At 37.7% G+C, this 19,195-nt stretch overlaps 1 protein-coding gene across 1 annotated transcript in view; it reads left to right on the top strand.

The window, feature by feature from the left end:
- stan (Protocadherin-like wing polarity protein stan) overlaps positions 1 to 19,195 on the top strand; it is a 302,411-nt gene that overhangs the window by 183,622 nt on the left and 99,594 nt on the right. The window contains exon 30 of the mRNA XM_067138004.2: positions 13,192 to 13,389. Within this exon, the coding sequence (XP_066994105.2) occupies positions 13,192 to 13,389 (198 nt within the window). The remainder of the gene's footprint in view (positions 1 to 13,191; positions 13,390 to 19,195) is intronic.

The following is a 19,195-nucleotide window of genomic DNA, read 5'->3' as shown; positions in this document are numbered from 1 at the left end:
CGCCTCAACGGGAAGACCTCGCCTCACAGATCAAGCCCCTTGTAAGGAAAGCATGGAGTGGACAAAGGTACTGCTAGAGAAATTTATTGAAATGTACAAAGAGCGGCCGTGTCTCTGACAATTAAAACATGAGGTCTCACAGTGTCGCAATCAAGCGTTCTTCAGTATCCTCCTTTCCTCCTTCTTCAGCTTAGAAGCTACAATATCCACAGTAAATACACTTTCAATTAGACTGTTCTCCAGTAATAGCTACGCAAAACAAGTATTTTTTTTTACTAGTGGCTTTACGCCGCACCGACACAGATAGGTCTTATGGCAACGATGGGTTAGGGAAGGGCTAGGAGTTGGAAGGAAGCGGCTGTGGCCTTAATTAGGGTACAGCCCCAGCATTTGCCTGGAGTGAAAATGGGAAACCACGGAAAACCATCTTCAGGGCTGCCGACATTGGGATTCGAACCCACTACTCCCGGATGCAAGCTCACAACTGCGCGCCCCAAGCGCACGGCTAACTCGCCCGGTAAACAAGTCATTGTGTATGTGTTGTGTATGTTTGATATTCAGCTCGAAGGTTGGTTTGATCCTCTACAGCTATGCCAACAGCTGTCATAGCCTAGGCATCACTGAAGAAGCGTACTAGGCAAATGAGGAGTGAGGTAGCTTCCCGTTGCTTTCCTCACAGAGCCAGACGTTGCTCGCATATCAGTCTGCCAAGCCCACTGAAATGCACGCACCAGCTGACCCTATGAGTGATATTTTCATACCATTCATACCAGGGACTGGCTGCATAAGGAATGGTATTACTAGCATCTCTCATACCTCGGTCACTTTCATATTGTCAAAACCAAGGATGAGACTGAGGCAGATCAAACATTTAACGTAATAATGAGAAAAATCCATTCATGCTTACTTTTTTTTTTCTAGTTGCTTTACGTCGCACCGACACAGATAAGTCTTATGGCGACGATAGGATAGGAAAGGCCTAGGAGTTGGAAGGAAGTGGCCGTGGCCTTAATTAATTAAGGTACATCCCCAGCATTTGCCTGGTGTGAAAATGGGAAACCACGGAAAACCATCTTCAGGTCTGCCAAAAGTGGGATTCGAACCCACTATCTCCCGGATGCAAGCTCACTACTGCGTGCCACTGACCGCACGGCCAACTCGCCCAGTACGTGCTTACCTAACAGCATATCATAATCACTGTGGTCCATTCGCAAATAATTCTTGTAATTGTCCCGTTCATTTTCTCTCAGATGTTGTATCAGACTCATGTGACTAAAGCTGTCTCGCTCTCCTATCCATGATTTCATCCACTTCAATCGATTTGTCTGTTTGCATGATTTAACATACCGGTATAACAAAATACACATTCCATCAGCTGCAACAGCACATATTTTTTTTCCCTCTGGACACTGTGTGCTTCGATGTCCATCGCACAGTTCTAAGTACGGCAGACCCGACCGCCAAGGATTTCAAACTTGGCCTGCCGAGAACAAAGGGATTATGCCATTAACGGGAGGGTCTGGAATGTTGACAGATTATGTTGCACAACATGACAGGCTTGGTGTCACAGTTGATGGCGAGCAGCAGGCCGGGTCTCTGAAGGTCACGCCTGGCAGGCGGTCTGTCGGATCTGGCCCCAAAGGCGAGGCCTGTGAAGAAATCTGTCCGTGTATGGCCAGCTAATGTACCATAGCAGGCGAGATCATTAATAAAGTGATTTTTAATATATTGTAAATCGGGCCAATATACAGTAGGTATTTCTTGGAGAGAAGTGGGTTTAAAACGTGATAAAAACAATCCAATCATAACGATTGCTTTACTCGGCAATGTGCCTAACAAATAATAATAATAATAATAATAATAATAATAATAATAATAATAATAATAATAATAATAATGTTGATTTTACGTCCCCACTTTTAACGATTTTCGGAGACACCAAACAGAACATACTATGTGTTAAAAAAGTGGAGACAACAAATGTAAAAAATTAAACATTATGATAATAAAACGCATTACTGCCACACCTGTATATACGGTATTCATAAATGCGGCAACATTTCCTGTTATTCTTTCTATACTTTCCATTGTGGAACTTCTGGCACTATCTGGGCACTTGATAGCATACTGTACTTAACCTACCAGGTGAGTTGGCCATGCGGTTAGGGCCACACAGATGTGAGCTTGCATCCGGGAGACAGCAGGTTCGAACCCCACTGTCGGCAGCACTGAAGATGGTTTTCCGTGGTTTCCCATTTTCATACCAGGCAAATGCTGGGGGCTGTACCTTAATTAAGGCCACGGCCGCTTCCTTCCCACTCCCAGGCCTTCCCCGTCCCATCATCACCATAAGACCTATCTGTGTCGGTGTGACGTAAAACAAATTGTAATAAGTACCTAACATAAACAATGCTCTTTTATCTCAATTACAGCTGTTGATGTAGTCAATCTAGAGAACACGCATGAAATATACTTTTTTTTTAAAGGGTCTGGTTTTCAACAGCCGCAGTTAACCAGAGAATGCTTCCAGTCACTGTGTGTTACATTCGGAAGTACAACTCATAACATACAGTAGTTATCATCTGGTTTGGCACGCAAAAACAGCACGGTTTTATTCAGAAGGGGTGACTTCTGCAACACATACACCAACTGGGAATATCAGAGACCATCTCCAGAAACCATTTAGGAATAGATTCACACTGTTCGGACTCTATAGCCAGGAACGAAAATATTTTTTAAAGTTCCAGAAAGACGGGACCTTGAATATTCTAGATGGCAATGCATGGCTGAATGAGATAGCAGTGAAGATGACGTCATTTGGAATGACGACATGCCAGTAACTGGGAAGTTGGCGGCACAAGACAATAATTCAAATGAAAGCAGTGATATGGTTTACTCAAGTTTACTGTGTGGTAGGCCTACTGCTCGACTGACAGAGACAACTGTCTTGCCATTAAATTCTTTTGTATCAGTATTGCATAATTTGATAACACGATACCCTTATCCCCTTCCTCTACAGGGTCGAGTATGAAGAGAGACAAATCTTCGTGGCGAGTTTTTACGACTGTACGCCCTTCCTGACGTCAACCTCATCAGAGGAATTAATCAGATGAAACGAATGACATATGAGTAACTGAAGCTGACTATATTTATTTTATCTGTAGTCCTAAAACTCATGTTTGCTATTTATTGTCTATTTACATTTAGAAATACTGCCTTCCAACAAAAATAGCCAGTATAACTCGAATACATTCAAAAGTTTGTTAAAGAATAGTGTAGAATATTTACATGTACAATTTGTAGTTGTTTATAGCCTAGAAGTTGTGTGTTCACTGCGCAAAATTTGAGGTTATCGTGTATTGAATCCCCCCGTTCTTACTTTTTAGGCTGTAAAAGTGGGAAAAAAGGGGGCAGCCTAATACGCGAGTAAATACGGTAATATTCATTACTGCATAAAAAATACTGAAGGGTATTCTTTGTATGAACGATTATTACATAACAATGTATAATCATTTGTTGTAATGCAATGTAAACATCTAAATTAATAACACACACATCGATCACTCACATGTGCATCTACCGGCACCTAGGATATTATATCGTTGTTCAGTGCACATGTGCGGCGGTGAACTTGTTAAATACAGATAGATCGTTTTTTCAGCAAATGCAAAGTTGTACTTTGGTTTAGCGATGAGAATTTTAAGAACCAAGTAAATGACAAATTATATGAAATGGTTGAAGTCGTTAACTAAAATAAAAATTATGGGGTAAAGAAAACATTTTGAAAGTTCCATGATTAGTCTTGCTTAGTAATGAAAGCCACTTAATGTGTCTATGCTAAAATACACAAAATGAAGTAGTATATTTTTCTTTGTAAATTTTTGTATCATCCCAGCTCCATGCAAGAAAAAAGGTCAGTGTTTTCCTTATGACTGGCATTCTGTGAAGTAATTATATTATTACTGATTACTTATTGAAAAATAAATTTGTAATGATAATGGAGTAAAATATTTCTCAGGTAACTGTAATTCAGCCCACTTACATTTTTCTTGGACTTTTTCCATCACTGTATTACGCCTTTCCTGCGTCCAGGGCGGGTTGCAAAAGAAACCCAGACCAGCATGTTCGATGATTATTATATTTTTAACGTGAGTTCCGAAAAAGACGAGAGCGGCTTCTTGATGAACGAATTACTTGCCAGAAGTAACGATGGATGTCTCCGTCCTACGAATCGTTAGTTATCGCAGAACATGATTTATATTACACTTTAACTCTAAATCTATCTAGAATGCTTAACCAAGTTGATGAATAGTACTTCAAGTATACCTTAATCATTTATTCAAATTATAAAGTTGAGAAAAGAGAATGAAATCAAGAAAAATGATTATATCGCATTAAATTCATTGAGTCTGTTTCGATAGGGTAAATATGAATGTTGATCATTATATTGTTAATTATGCATACCAAAAAAAGTAATAAGGTTGGAAATGAACTTATATATCACTTACATATCTTCAGTTATCAAATTATTGATCAACACTTCCTAAAAGGGATCATTATGATGATCTAATTATGCCATAACACATTATAACTATCATAACACGTCGTTACTATCGTAGGATATGGATTGTCTGTCAATAAAATATCATCATGGTATCACAAACATAAACGATCCTGGATTGCATCAACTATTGTCTAATATCTCTTCAAAAACAATCATTTACTTCTTTTATCAAAGTAGCATCATATATTCTATCTTTCTATCCTTCATTATACTCGTATAACATTACATCACTTTCTTCTCACATATCATATCATACCATATCATACACATATCATATCATATCATATCATATCATATCATATCATATCATATCATATCATATCTCTTCCACTTCTTTCTAATAATTCTCATATATAACTCATCTTGACACTTAAAATCATTTCATTCCCCATTATTTACTTCATTGATTCAATATCTTCATATCTATTCTCAACATGTCTTCGGTTTATTCTCATATCTCATATATAATCCTACTCTGACTTCCTATGGCAATAACTAACCTTCATAATCCAAATATCAATCATCGCTTCACATATAACCTTAAATATTCTACCACTTTAGCACTTCACATTTCACATAATATAACTTTCCAATATTCTTTGGTATCATTGCAGTGGCATTAATATATTATTCACTTCACACTCCTTAACTAGGATTGGTTTTAACTTTAGGATGACTACCTGTCTCCATGTAAATCGACACAAATATAAAATTAGTTCACGAGAATTTAATGCACTAAAGATAAACATCAGTTCTCTATATTAAAATACCTCAAAATAAATGGAGAAAAATAAACTTTCATACACATTTAGGTTGAATGAGTCAACACACTAAAAGTACACAAGTCAAATACAACAAATCATAATTCATGGAAAACTTTGTAGCAGTTCCGATTTGCATTCATACACAGAAACACCTTATAAGTGGAACTCATGACCCTACATTTAGGACTGTCACACCCTGGCAGACAGCAGCGGGAAGGTTTCACATTTTCCTGGATTTCTGGCAAATGATCAGTATTCTTTTTGCGGAGGCTGTCGTGAGGTAGAGATGTTGTTGCCTTCCTTTTTTGGGGGAACATTGCAAATGTGGTTCTGTTTGTTTCATCTTTCTCTTCCATCTCAACTTGTGACTGTGAGTTTATTAGTGCGTGAGGCACCTCTACTCGAAAGGCCAAAAAGTCAAGCTTCTCCCTCTTGGGTGTTTTTTCTGCAGCTTCAGCTCATCTATGTTCTATCCACGAAGCAACCAGAACAAAATCAATCTGGTGGAATATCAATCGTATGGTCCATTTTTTGGTACGAGCAAGAATTCGATACATTGCTATAACTCGATCTAAAAAATCCACTCCTCCCATATTTTCATTGTATGAGAGGACAACCTGAGGACAATCTACAAAAATATATTATTTTGTTTTCCTGTACCAGCGACGACACTGACCCACTGGCTGAGCCTCTACTTCACTGGAAGCTAAAATGACAGGCTTGTTGTCATACCATTTAACAATGGCTACTTGACCGTCATATCTCACTAACATATCATGAGTTCCTCTTCCTGTCCTTCTCATTTCAGAATCAGTCCGAAGCTCATCAGTCGGTATCCTGTTTTTTTGCAAAGTTCCTGTGCCGTGTACTTCACACTCAGAATGGAGAATATCCATCAGATGAACTGAAGTGAAAAATCTGTCCATGTATACTGCTGAGCCAGGTGGTAGAGATCTACATAATCGAATTACCACTTTTGCACCGATATCCAGATTTTGAAATGCAGCATCATTCAGAATACTATCTCCCTTTCCTTCATACAAAAAAAGTCAACTGGTAGCCCATCTGGAGCAGAACAGACAAAATTTTTCAGGCCACATGGATTTGGCTTTCCTCTGACAAACTGACGCATAACTACCTGCCCCCAGAATGGTACTATTTGTTCATCAATGGAATGTTTATCACTTTGTGGGATATCTAGGCAAGCCTGCTGAATGTTTTTGATCAGTGGTTTCAACTTCCAATACTTGTCACTCAATTTTTCATTTGCATCCACTTCTGTGTCATCTACAAGTTTCTGGTTGCTCCTTATCTTGAAATATCTTGTTCTTGATATTTTGTCCGCAATCTGTGGGACCCGGGTCTTCCTGGCTCAATACATTCGTATACAGGGATATTTCAAATAAGACATAGTAATGGTGGCAGCAGAAAAGTTCCTCATCTCTTCTACTGTGGCATCCAAACAAATCCCTTTGTCACGTAGGTATCTGCGGTTTGTAAACTCCGTCTGTGTGGCAAATATGTTGCTTCCAACGTATCTGTAGAATCTTGAGAGAGGGGGGAGTATTTTTGGCTCTTGTACAGGTTCTGGTGGAGGTGCTCGGGGATATGGTTCAGATACATCAGACCTCTTCCAGATACCCTCGTATTGGACATTTTCTTGATCATTAACTCCTTCGCCATCTTCTTCATCCTCCTCCCGAACATGTGTCCTGTCGGGGGTACAGGAAGTAAAGTGACAAAAGTTCTTTCATCCTCGTTGTCAGAAAGGTCTGACATATCGGACACGTCCCCATTGACAATTTCCAGAATCGCATTGGAATCAAGGCCTAAAAAAAGAAACAAACATTGTATAAAATATTACTTCAAGTGAGACCCACTGTAACCTATAGGTTACATCAATACAAGATAAGCCACTGTTCATTACACTTTGCCGATTCCTATAAAATTACTCATGAATTGCATATTAGTGAACTTGTAGAATCATTACTACTCTTTTCTAGAATACTAGAACTATTATTATTACTGGAAAAGTGTACTTGCTTTCACTGTGATGCGATTTCCGCCAATAACTAGTGGACTCCATTTTGTAAACATTCATTGTGACCAACTGTGGTGAGATAAGTGTCTGAAAGTCAGCGTAGCCGATGCTGCACTCTCTGAGATGATATTGGAATCATTAGTAGTGGCCTGCACTGCTTGGCGACTGAGATAAAAAATTGGGAACCTATGTAACCTATAGGTTACGCGGGGCCCGAGGAGTATATGTCTGTGTTTTGTAGTTAATATTGTCCGCCAGCATAATGGTTAGCACAATTAGTTGCCATTTTCAGGGGTCTGACTTCGATTCCCGGTACTGTACTGCCAGAGATTTACGAATGGCAGGAAGGTTGATATGCGGTAAAAGCAGTACCAGTACATGTAACTCCCCTCCACTGGGGGTGTGTCTAAAAAGAGCTGTACCACCTCGGGATGAGGAAAAGAGTTTACTTTAGTTGAGAAATATTCACGGTTGTTGCTATTTATACAGCAGGCGAGATCATTAACAAAGGGGTCGTTTAATATCTCGTAACTCGGGCTAATATAGATATATATTTGGAGGGAAGTAAGTTTAAAACGTGATAAAAGCTATCCAATTAAAACGATTGTTTTACTCGCCAACGTACCTAACAAATAATAATAATAATATGGTAATAATTTTATGTACCCACGTACTTTAAACGATTTTCAGAGACGCCGAACAATACATACTAGGATATGCATTAATAAAAAAAAAAGGGACAACGAACGTACAAAATTAAACATTATAATAATAAAACGCATTACCGCCACACCTGTAGATACCCATAAATGCAGTATATTTTCTTGTTATTTATTTTTATTTTTTTCGTCAAACTTTTGGCACTATCAGGGCAATAATTACCTAACCTAAACAATGTGATCTGTCTTATCTCATGGACAGCTGTTTACGCAAATCCTGATGTGATAAATGTAGAGAACAAGCATGAAATACACTTAAATATAAGGGTCTGTGTTTCAACAGCCGCAGTTATCAAACAAATGTTTCCAATGACTATGTATTACATTCGGAAGTACAATTCGTAACATACGCTAGCTATCAGCTGATGGTTTAGCATGCCTTTACAGCATGGCTTTATTTGGAAGGAGTGACTTCTGCTACATATACACCAACTGGGAATAGATTTACACTGTTTAGACTCTATAGTCGGGAATGAAATTATTTTTAAAAGGTTCAAAAAGACAGGACCTCGTATGCCCGTGATTGCAGTGCATGGCTCAAAGAGAATGAAGCATGGCTGACGTGACTGGCGAGAGGTAGCAGTGAACATGACGTCACTTAGAATGCCGATTGCCGATACGCCGGTAGCAAGGCGGAGGAGTTGGCAGCGCAAGGCGATAATTCAAATGAAAGCAGTGATCAGGTTTACTGTGTGGTAGGCCTACTGCTGAACTGACAGAGACAGATGACTGGCCATTAAGTTCTTTTGTATCAGTATTTAATTATACGATAACACGATACCCTTATCCCGTTCTTCTACGGGATCGAGTATGAAGTGAGACGAATCTTCATAGCGAGTTTTTACGGCCATATGCCCTTCCTGACGTCAACCTCACAAGAGGAATTAATGATATGTAACGAATGACGTGAAAAGAGTACGGTAACTAAAATGGACTTTTATATGTACCGTAGGCCTAAAAGTCATGTTCACCATTTTTTGTCTTTTTACGTTTAGAAATACTGCTTTCCAACGAAAATAGCCAGTATAACTTAAATACGTTCTAAGTTTGTTAAATAATAGTATAGAATGTTTACACGTACAATTTATAGCTCTTTATAACCTAGAAGTCATGTGTTCGCTGCACAAAATTTTGAGGTTATCGCATATTGGACTCCCCTTTATTATTTTTCGCTGTAAAAGTGGGAAAAAAGGGGTCTAATACATGAGTAAATACAGTATCACCATTCATAGCAGTATGTTTAGAGACAAGCAGATTAAAAAACTGAAATGCCTCACTCGTCACCACAATACATGTAAATCTAATTGTTGAGCCTCGAATCCCCATCCTCAGTCTGTCTTACTATGTCACCTTTAAAAAATAGTTTCGCTGGCAAAACCCTGAATCTTTCCCATCTTTCCAGTCTTTATTTATGAGGAACTCCATGGCCAAATATCATTTAATACTCAGGTTTCACCCTCTCCCTTCCTACTATCATATATCACATCATTCATTTCATCTCATTAACTCCTATGATGAGGTTGACGTTAGGAAGGGCATCTGGTCATAAAAACCTGTGATGACATATTCATCTCACCTCATACCCGACCCCGTAGAGCAACAAGTCAAGGGTTGGACAAACACTCAAGTTTAAAGAAAATTTGTGGTCTCAGAATGAGATAAATTTCTGTTCTCTCTCTTACTTTGTTCTGATTCAAAGGCTTGTACATTTATACTATCTACCCTACAATGTATTCTATATATTTTAACTGTCTGATGACCTATGCTGGTGTAATATTTGTTCTTGGGATATCATGGAACTCAGACGTGTAAGAAGGTGTGTGCATAAATGGGTGGATAGAGAAAAGATCAAATTTTAATTTAAAATTCTAAAATTTGAAATTTTATTTCTTTCCTAGCTTCTTTCTTCTTTTCAGATCTTAAACTTTGTTAAACAATAACACATAATAATTGGAAATACATAGGGGGAGCTCTGCAGCTCTAGAAACAATAATTATTTGAAATCAGGTACAGTAAGAGTTGAGGTAGATAGCTCAAATGTTACACCATTCCCAAGAGCACAATTGCTTCAATTAATTACACAGAAAGAAACAGGGCTCCTAAATTTACAACATTAGAAAGAGCGTCCTTGCTCCACACAATTACTCTCTAGGAGATTACACTACAAACTTTACAAGATCCAAGCCTCTCAACGGCATAATTTAACTTTTACATTAGGTAAACATTAACCAATTTCCACTGTCTTACTCGCTCGACAGTCTACGTTGCATTAAATAGGAAATAGAATAGTTAACAGAGGCAATAAGTGCCCATTCTACCTGGTCTTAGTAAAAAGAAAAGGTGAAAGTTATTGGCCGAAAATCAAAATGTTAGGAGGCGAAAACTTACACTTCTTCGAAATTCACAGGAACATAATTAAAACCCTATGTGGGCTTATGGCCTGACATTACAGAGGCTAAGCCTATACTACAGAGGTGACTAGATGGAGAGAAAATTTAAATTACCAAAGGAAGAGATAAATTTTAAAGGTTACAAAATCATGGGCACCTCAAAACCAAGTTGAAGGGGAATAAAAGAGGGTTCCCACTCTTTATTTCCTAAGTTAGACTAAGGTCTTTAGACTTGTTGAAAAGTTACATGTAAAGATTACATTAAAATAGGATTTTTGAAACCTTCCTCTCAAGTTAGCTTTCTGAGACTGTTATATGATTAAAAGATGTCTACCATTACGTTGAGCTGATGGACGAAGCAAGCCCTTCCCTGCCTCCTCTATGAACACACTCTACTGCTGGACTGGACCGATCAAATGACAACATGGCCCAAAAGGTCCCAGCTTTTATAGCTGAGAGGAAGGTTCCAGAAATTCTCTGGGCCAAAGCCCTGAACACACCCACAAATTGATTGGTTGATTAAATAAATTTTAAAAATTCCTTATTGGTTAATTTTTAAGGCCGGCGGGAAGAGATAGAAGTGACGATAACCTTAGAACCCTAAAAACAATCTACAAACAATACAGTTTTACCAACTAATGACTACAACCTTTCTCTTGAAAACTAATTGTCCATCCTCTCACCAGAGGGAGCACATAAGTTGACAGTAGAGACATCTGATGACAAACATTCTAATTTCTTCCACTAGAAGTTTCACAGTTCGTATTAGAGATGGCCTTCTAAAAGGCGCTCATTTCACATGTACGTAGTTGGTGTACCTCCAGTACAATATCTATACTTGATGTTTGTATTTTTTAATTTAGATAAGGAATTGGGAAGGAATCAGCCATAGCAAAAACAGGTAGAAGAAAGCAGGAACAGAGCAACCCTTAATGTATTTAATAAGGTAATACAAGTTTCAGAGATAAATATTAGGAATGTGGATAGAACGACAAGAGGGAGTCTATTGTGGTGGCTTATGGGATTACACAAAAATAAGGGGTGAATTAAGGGAAAAGATAATTTACAATGTATATTATGCAGGAAAAGGAGTGATGACCTACACTTGATAGGCCATTGTAAAGAAACGGAAAGGGTAAGAAGAGGGAAGCCTTTGAGTGCCGGTAATCTAGAGATATTAAAGCAAGGGGATGAACAAAATTTTTTTAGGGTGGGTGATTAAAGAATGGAACAGGGGGGAACTTGAATCAATATTTGTGTGTGGTCAAAAAGCTGTATTAATAAATTAAAAGAAGTGGGCACATAAATTTATAAAGAGTGTATCAAAGATAAGAAATGGTTGTGTGGACTCACAATTGGAAAGGTTGTATGAAAAAGATAAGAAATGGTTGTGTGGACACACAAGTGGTCATGAATTTGAATGGAAAGTAGAACAGTGTCTGTAGTGTAATAAACTGCAAAGACAGCAAGTGGACATGCAAGAGAAATGGGGGCACTAACTCAGCGGTTAACGAAATGTTGTGGTTGAATTAGCAGGTCTTGTTATAGTGGGTAATACAAGGCATGTAGATGCAATCAGGTCAAAAGAGGCAGATTATTAGCCTCTCATTGGGGGCCGTGTTGCCGTTCTTATCTCTGAATAGAAGAACTTTTTTGTTTTGATTTGATTATGTTATTATTCAGTTGGATGCCGAGAGGTATTCTTTATTCTTGTTCATTTGGATATCTTCTCTCTGAATAGGAGTAGGAGAACAATCCTTGTTTTGATTTGATTGCGTTATTGTTTAATTTTTTATTGCTTCTAAATTTCCATAGATGCTTGGGTTTGGATATGATGTTATTTTTCTCCATCATAAAGATCGATCGGGTTATATTCTGTAAAATCTGGAAGAAAACAAATATGATATGATATGAATCAGCCATAGGCTATAAGATATAAGATATAATTCGCTTTAGGTCAAAACGGGAAATCATGGAGAAAATCAGTCTGAGGATGCCTGATTGTCCCCTGAGTCCATGGCTGGGAGGTAATGAGCTAGATTCTAAACTTAAAAGGCTGTTATTTTCAGTTCCTCACTGATACCGACCTAATAACTCAAACATTCTCATGCCTTGTAAGCTTTGCCTCAAACTGTCCTGAACTGATACACTGTCAGAGTAGTGCAAGTAAGCTTGTAGTTCTACATGATTGTTGATATCAGGATCATAGCTACTATGGGACCTACAGTTTTATGTGCATTGGCCAGAATTCCAACCATGGTCACCTTGGTGAGAAGCTAGTTGACTATGCTACTCGGCTATCATGCCATTCCATTAAGAGTAGTGCAGTTGATTAGACGTTCTCCATATACATTCATAGATTGAATACTAGCATACACAGCCACAGAATTCTGGCGCTCCAGCATTTCTTAAAAACAATAGCAATTGAAGGGACATTAAAGATACCTTAATAAATCTTACCTACTAAATAAACTAGAACTTTCATGTGAACTGACATCTTAAACATGGAAGTTTATTTTCATTTATAATATTTGGTGACATAATAATATGCCTAACTAGTAGGAACAATTTTTTTTCTTTCTTTCTTTCTTTCTTTCTTTCTTTCTTTCTTTCTTTCTCCCCCCCCCCCCTCCCCCCTCCAAGGGAATTCTAGTTCTTAATGCTCAAATGCCTACGATCTAGAACTTTGTTAATTTGAAACTTTGTCCTTTAGGTGATGTAACAACAAAGCATAGCTTCTCTGGCAGTGGACGAGCTGTTCTGAGTTACGCACAGTATCGAGATGCAGGTGCATTGTTTCCTGAACGCTATGATGAGACAGTGAGTCGACGTTGGGGAGTGGAAATTCGAGTTGGATCTCCTGTCATATCTTTGGCAATTCTTGTGCCCAGTGATGAAGTAGGAGTTGATGGTGGTAAGTTTCTATTTGTCATTTGGTGAAATAATCCGAGCATACTGACAAAATATAATCTAAGACAGACTGTGTGTAGGTACCATAATCAATTGTGAATTAAAAAACTGAACAGCTTTATCCAGGAAAATATGCAATTGATTCAGCATAGAGAAACATTCAGAAAACAAAATATTTTGATGTTATATTTTTGTAAATTCAGGAGGAGGTAGAGTATAGTGATTTTCTTTGTAATACCGTGTGCTTTGTAGTTCTTTTGCTTGCCTGCTTAGACAAGTTACATCTTTTTTCTATCTTGACTGAGTGGCTCACATGTTGGAATGCTGGATTTTTTAAAGTCCAAAATGACAGGTTCGATCTAGACTCGTCTGGTGGTATTTGTTGAAGGAGCTGAAATACACTAGCCTCATGTCAGTAGATTTTTCAGCACATAAAAGAACTGGAAAGAGAACAGGATTTCAGAGGCCTGGATGAAAGGTATCATTATCCCCCTGTATAAAAAGAAGCAGAAAGAAATGTGGAAATTACTGTATATAGGAGCATCGCTCTACTTTCTCAATCAGTTCTGGAGAAGACAACTGAAAGAATCAGGAAATTAGTAGAACTTTAAGTGGAGAAGGAGCAACATAGCTTCAGGAAGAGCTGAACCACTGTAGACCTCATATTTGCTGTCAGAATGCTAACAAAGGAGCACTGGGAATATGGGAAGAACTTGATGATGGTTTTTATGGACATCGAGAAGGCTTACAACAATATGCCGAGAGAGAGATAATCCAGGAATGCCTAGAAGGTATAGGTGTGTCAAATTTGATAAAGTAAAGATGCTGTATCAAAAATGCGTTAGGTGTGCCAAACTTGATAAGGTAGAGATGCTGTATCAAAAATGCTTTAGCTGTGTTAAAGTAGGGGATGGAGGATCAGATTGGTTTGAAACCAAAAGAGAAGTCCAGCAGCGAAGTGCCTTGTCACCACTCCTGTTCATCATTGTCATGAATTGGATCATAAAATCCATCAAAGAACATTGCAAAGAACTATAATGTTTGCAGATGATGTTCTGATCTGGGTAGAAAATGAAGCAGAAGTACAGAAAAAACTAAATCTTTGGGATGTCTAGTTTAAAGAAATGTTGAAATAACTATAACAGGAAAGGCACAGATTCAAACATTTTTTCTGAATGGAACTCTGTTGCAATATATTCCTAACTTCAAATACCTTGGAAGTATCATTTCAGAAAATACCACAATAAACCAAGAAATACTTAATAGGTCTCAGAAAGCTTTTCAATTTTATTTTCAAGTGAGAAATATACTCTAGGATGATAAAATACCCCAGAAAACAGAAATTACCTACTTCATTCCAGTTCTCACCGATGAACTCGAAACATGTACTCTCTTCGAAAACTATAGCCTTTTTACACGTTATAATTCTCATATTTTGGTCCGCATCGAATTGTACATTAAAGTCAAAGAAACATTAATGTTTATTTTATTCCACCTATTCAATACATAAAGAGTGATTTTAATTAAGAATTAAATCTTATGACGAAAATTATAGGGACATGTTTCGCCTTTTATTTAAGGGCATCTTGAGCCTTAATCTCAAACCTGAAAAAATAATAATAAATCAGGATCCTGATTGTACTTAATTGTAGTTTTTTAAGATAAATTACAAGTTATAAAAGGTACATGCATCAAAAAATGAGCGAGAGGGATGACAGTAGTTAGGATATTCTTATAATAAAGTCTTTATACAGTGTTACAAACAGTCGTAATTTATACACTTTTATGAATGCCCTTGTCTAAAAATGTTGTAACAAGTTGCATAATAGTAGTTCTACAAGAACACAATTATTGCTGCTTTGAATCTTGTTAAACGGCACCCTGTATTGGTTGAGGGCGTTAGAAATAAGTTTGGAGCCTAAACAGTTCAAGCTTTAGAATAATGACAAAGAAAAGTGTTACTAATTACTCCAAGTGGAGTTTAAATACATTTTAAATCTAGTTTGTAGTTAATCTTTTGTGATGAGACAGTTCTGCCGCTCTCTCAAATTACGCTGTAAGGGCGAGGGAAATGCTTGGTAGTAAGTAGCCATAACTATAAAGTTCTATGAGAACACAGTTAATTCTACTAAAAGGCACCCTGTAAAGGTTGAGGACATAAGAAATTAAATTGGAGCTTAAACAGTTTGATCTTTAGAATAATGATGAAGAAAAGTATTTCTGATCACTCCAAGTGGGGTTTATTATAAAATTTAAAGTTGTTAGTTTGTTGTTAATCTCATGTGAGGAGATAAGTCTGTAGTCTTCTTAAAGCACGTACGAGTGAGGAAGAGTGCTCGAAGGTAAGTAGCTGTGTTAATATTAGCTGGAAAGTGCGACTGTGGCTTCATATAGAGAGCCGAAAGGGAAGTTGTGGTTTAAAGTCTGTAACAAGGGGAGATTTATGTGTTAAGGAATGAAATTGAAGGAAAGGTGAGTTCAAAGAAAAAACAATGTGTGGAAATTCACTTACCTCTTTATCAATTATGATGTTAATTGGTTAACGCGAAGGTGAGTTGAAGAAAAATGTTGTATGTAATTTCATTTATCTTTTTGACTGTTATATTGTTAATCAGTTGCTATGGTAGCATTGAAATGACAAGGGGTGTGGTTGACCATATACGACCACATATTGTATGACATGACAACCAATATATCACAGTTTACATTAATTTCCAAATTATACAACATGCAAAATAGGCACATTCCACAATCTCCAGACACTTTGACATTCTAGATGGTGTGGTCTGGAGGGTAAGGGCTGGCTAGCAGCATACCAGACAGGAAGTGTTGTCATCAACTGTCGACAGGTCACTGAGACGAGGACCATGTAGTATGTTTCTGACCGAGACACAGCAGCTCCCCTATCTTCTGAAGTAGAGCCGCAAAAATCAAGACAAACAATTAGACTGGAAATACTCCAATTCGCTAATTTCCTATTTTCAGCAAAATAACAAATAAAACCATGATGCATCATTATGCAGACTTTTAATTTAATTAGCATTGAAATATAAAGTCTCGCTTACTAATACATATTTAGGGTTGTTAGTACTATACTGATAAATAAAATTGTATTTAATAGCAGTGATGATATTTCCGCTAACTTAACATTAGAAACCTCCAGATCAGCGGGAAAACCACTGAATTGACAACACTGGGTCCATGCACAACTACAGACATTTCACATCATTCAACCCTGTTTAGATTCTTCCTCTTCTTCTTTTTCTTCATCCATTCCCTTTTACAGATTCTCTCTCAGTACGGTAGTGTACCAAAGCCCTCCACCTCACTTGATCTCTCCACCATTCCTCTTCTAGTACTTTATTGGTATCGACTCCTCTATTTGCAATACAGTCCACAAAAGAGCTCCTCCATCTCATTCTAGGCCGTCCTGTAGGCCTCTTTCCAGTCTCTCTATTCATGAATGTTCTCTTTAGTATTCTCTCTCCTGGCATTCTCATCATGTGTCCAAATCGTTTTAGCTTTGCTATGTCAAACTCTTCTTGAAGTTTACACACTCCCATGCTGCTGCTTATTTCCTCATTTCGTATTCTATCTCGTCTTGTCTTTCCCTGTATGCTCCTCAAGAACCTCATTTCAGCTGCTTGTATCTTACTTTGGTTCTGCCTAGTCAACGTCCAGTTTTATAAAAGGACTAGCAAGATACCCGTGCTTCGCTACGGTATTATACTGAAATTTATAATTGAATAAATTGAAATTCGCGATCTGACTCGTTTTCTATTATTTTACGGCACGTTTCCTCCCATTTCTCAATCTTCCTTTCCAGAAATCGATTTCGTACTTCCCGGGCTAGGCTCAGGTATTCCTCCCGGTCAGTTGGGTCCGTAAATCTTTGCCATCTTTTCCTATAATCATTTTTAATGTGGATAAAATCCTTCAGGAGATCCGGCGTGGTGTCATATTGGGTGCCATGGCGGCACTGAACCCGCGGCCGGACTGCATTCTTAGTCATTACCCGTCCAGGAGCCGTTTCTAGCGCGGTCCGCACATTTGACGACGGTCTGGAACATTATTATTATTATTATTATTATTATTATTATTATTATTATTATTATTATTATGTATTGCTGAAATGGCTGATGACAGGGAAAACCGGAGTATCCGGAGAAAAACCTGTCCTGCCTCCCTTTTGTCCAGCACGAATGTCACATGGAGTGACCAGGATTTGAACCACGGAGCCCAACTGTGAGAGGCCGGCGTGCTGCCGCCTGAGCAACGGAGGATCCTTATAAGTACATTAATAACAGTAAAATCAATTGGTCTCACTTCCTTCTACACCCCACCGCCGTTAAGTTTATTTACCGCCAACCCCCCACCCCCAAAAAAAAATAATTAAGAGAAGGCTTGTTCGTTTATGTTTAAGGGAGATTCCAAACACCAATGTTCACGTCTATTACCTTCAGTTTTGAGATATAAGTATCCCCATAAAAATAATTTACTTTTATCACTTCATTTCACACTACTACCCCCCCCCCCCCCCAAGTGAATTTTCCCGCAAAAATACTTGTTTCTTTAATAGTACAGGATCTTCTAAATACCAATTATCACGACTCTAACTTCTTCAGTTCTTTATTTTGGTGTCCTCATGAAAGGAATTCAACTCCTTTACACTCCCGCCCTCCAAGATGGTTTCCCCCCCAAAACGCGTTTTTCTTTGTTTTTAAAGGAGATCCAAATACGAATTTTCACGTCTGTAACAACTTTAGTTTTTATTAGATGTTTGTATTCTCATATGATTAAGTAAATTAATTTTTCAATTCTTTCACCCCCCCCCCCCCCACTTCATTGTATTTTCTGAGAATACGTGTTTCTTTACTTTTAAAGCAGATTGCAAATATCAAATTTCACGTCTGTAACATCTTCATTTTTGAGATATCAGTAGCCTAATTAAAATAATTCAACACCATTTTCAGTCACTTTTACCCCCCTCCACCCAAGTGGTATTTCCGAAAACTAAAAATACACGTTTCTTTATGTTTAATAGAGATAAAAAATACCATTTTCAACTTCTGTAACATGTTAAGTTTTTTAGATATACTGTAAAAATTCTCATTTTAAAATTTCACCCCTTTTGAGTTCCCCTTATGTGGAGTTCCCAAAAACAAATCACCTATGTTTCTTTACATTTACAGGAGATTCCAAACACCCACTTTTTACGTCTGTAACATTTTACGTTTCCAAGATATTCTGTAGATATAGTCTTTCAAAAAATTCACCCCAATTTGTCACTCCTGTTTAACCGCCATTAATTGGATTTTCCAAAAAATAAAAAATACGTGTTTCTTTATTTTTAAAGGAGATCCCATATACAAATTTTCAGTTCTGTAATATCTTTCGTTTCTGAGATATATGTATCCTTTTTAAAGGCATTCAACCCATTTTCACCATTTACCCCTCCCTCCTATTTGGATTTACAGGAAACAAAAAATACGTGTTCCTTTATTTTTAGAGGAGATTCTAACTACCAATGTTTACATCTGTAAATTTTAAAGTTTTAAGATGTAGACACACTCATTTTAAAAATTTCACCCCCCTTTTCACCACCCCCCCCCCCCCGTTGTATTCGGATTTTCCAAAAACGAAAAAATACGTGTTTCTTTACTTTTAAAGTAGAACCCAAATACCAATTTTTAGGTCTGTAATATCTTCAGGTTCTGAAATATAAGTAGACTCATGAAAGGCATTCGACCCCTTTTTCAACCTTTTTCACCCTTCCTATTAGGATTTTCCGAAAACAAAATATACGT

Source organism: Anabrus simplex, chromosome 1, assembly GCF_040414725.1.
Source record: "Anabrus simplex isolate iqAnaSimp1 chromosome 1, ASM4041472v1, whole genome shotgun sequence".
NCBI classification, from domain to species: Eukaryota; Metazoa; Arthropoda; class Insecta; order Orthoptera; family Tettigoniidae; genus Anabrus; species Anabrus simplex.
Note: the sequence above shows the minus strand (reverse complement) of the source record. Positions and strands in the feature narration are given on the sequence as shown.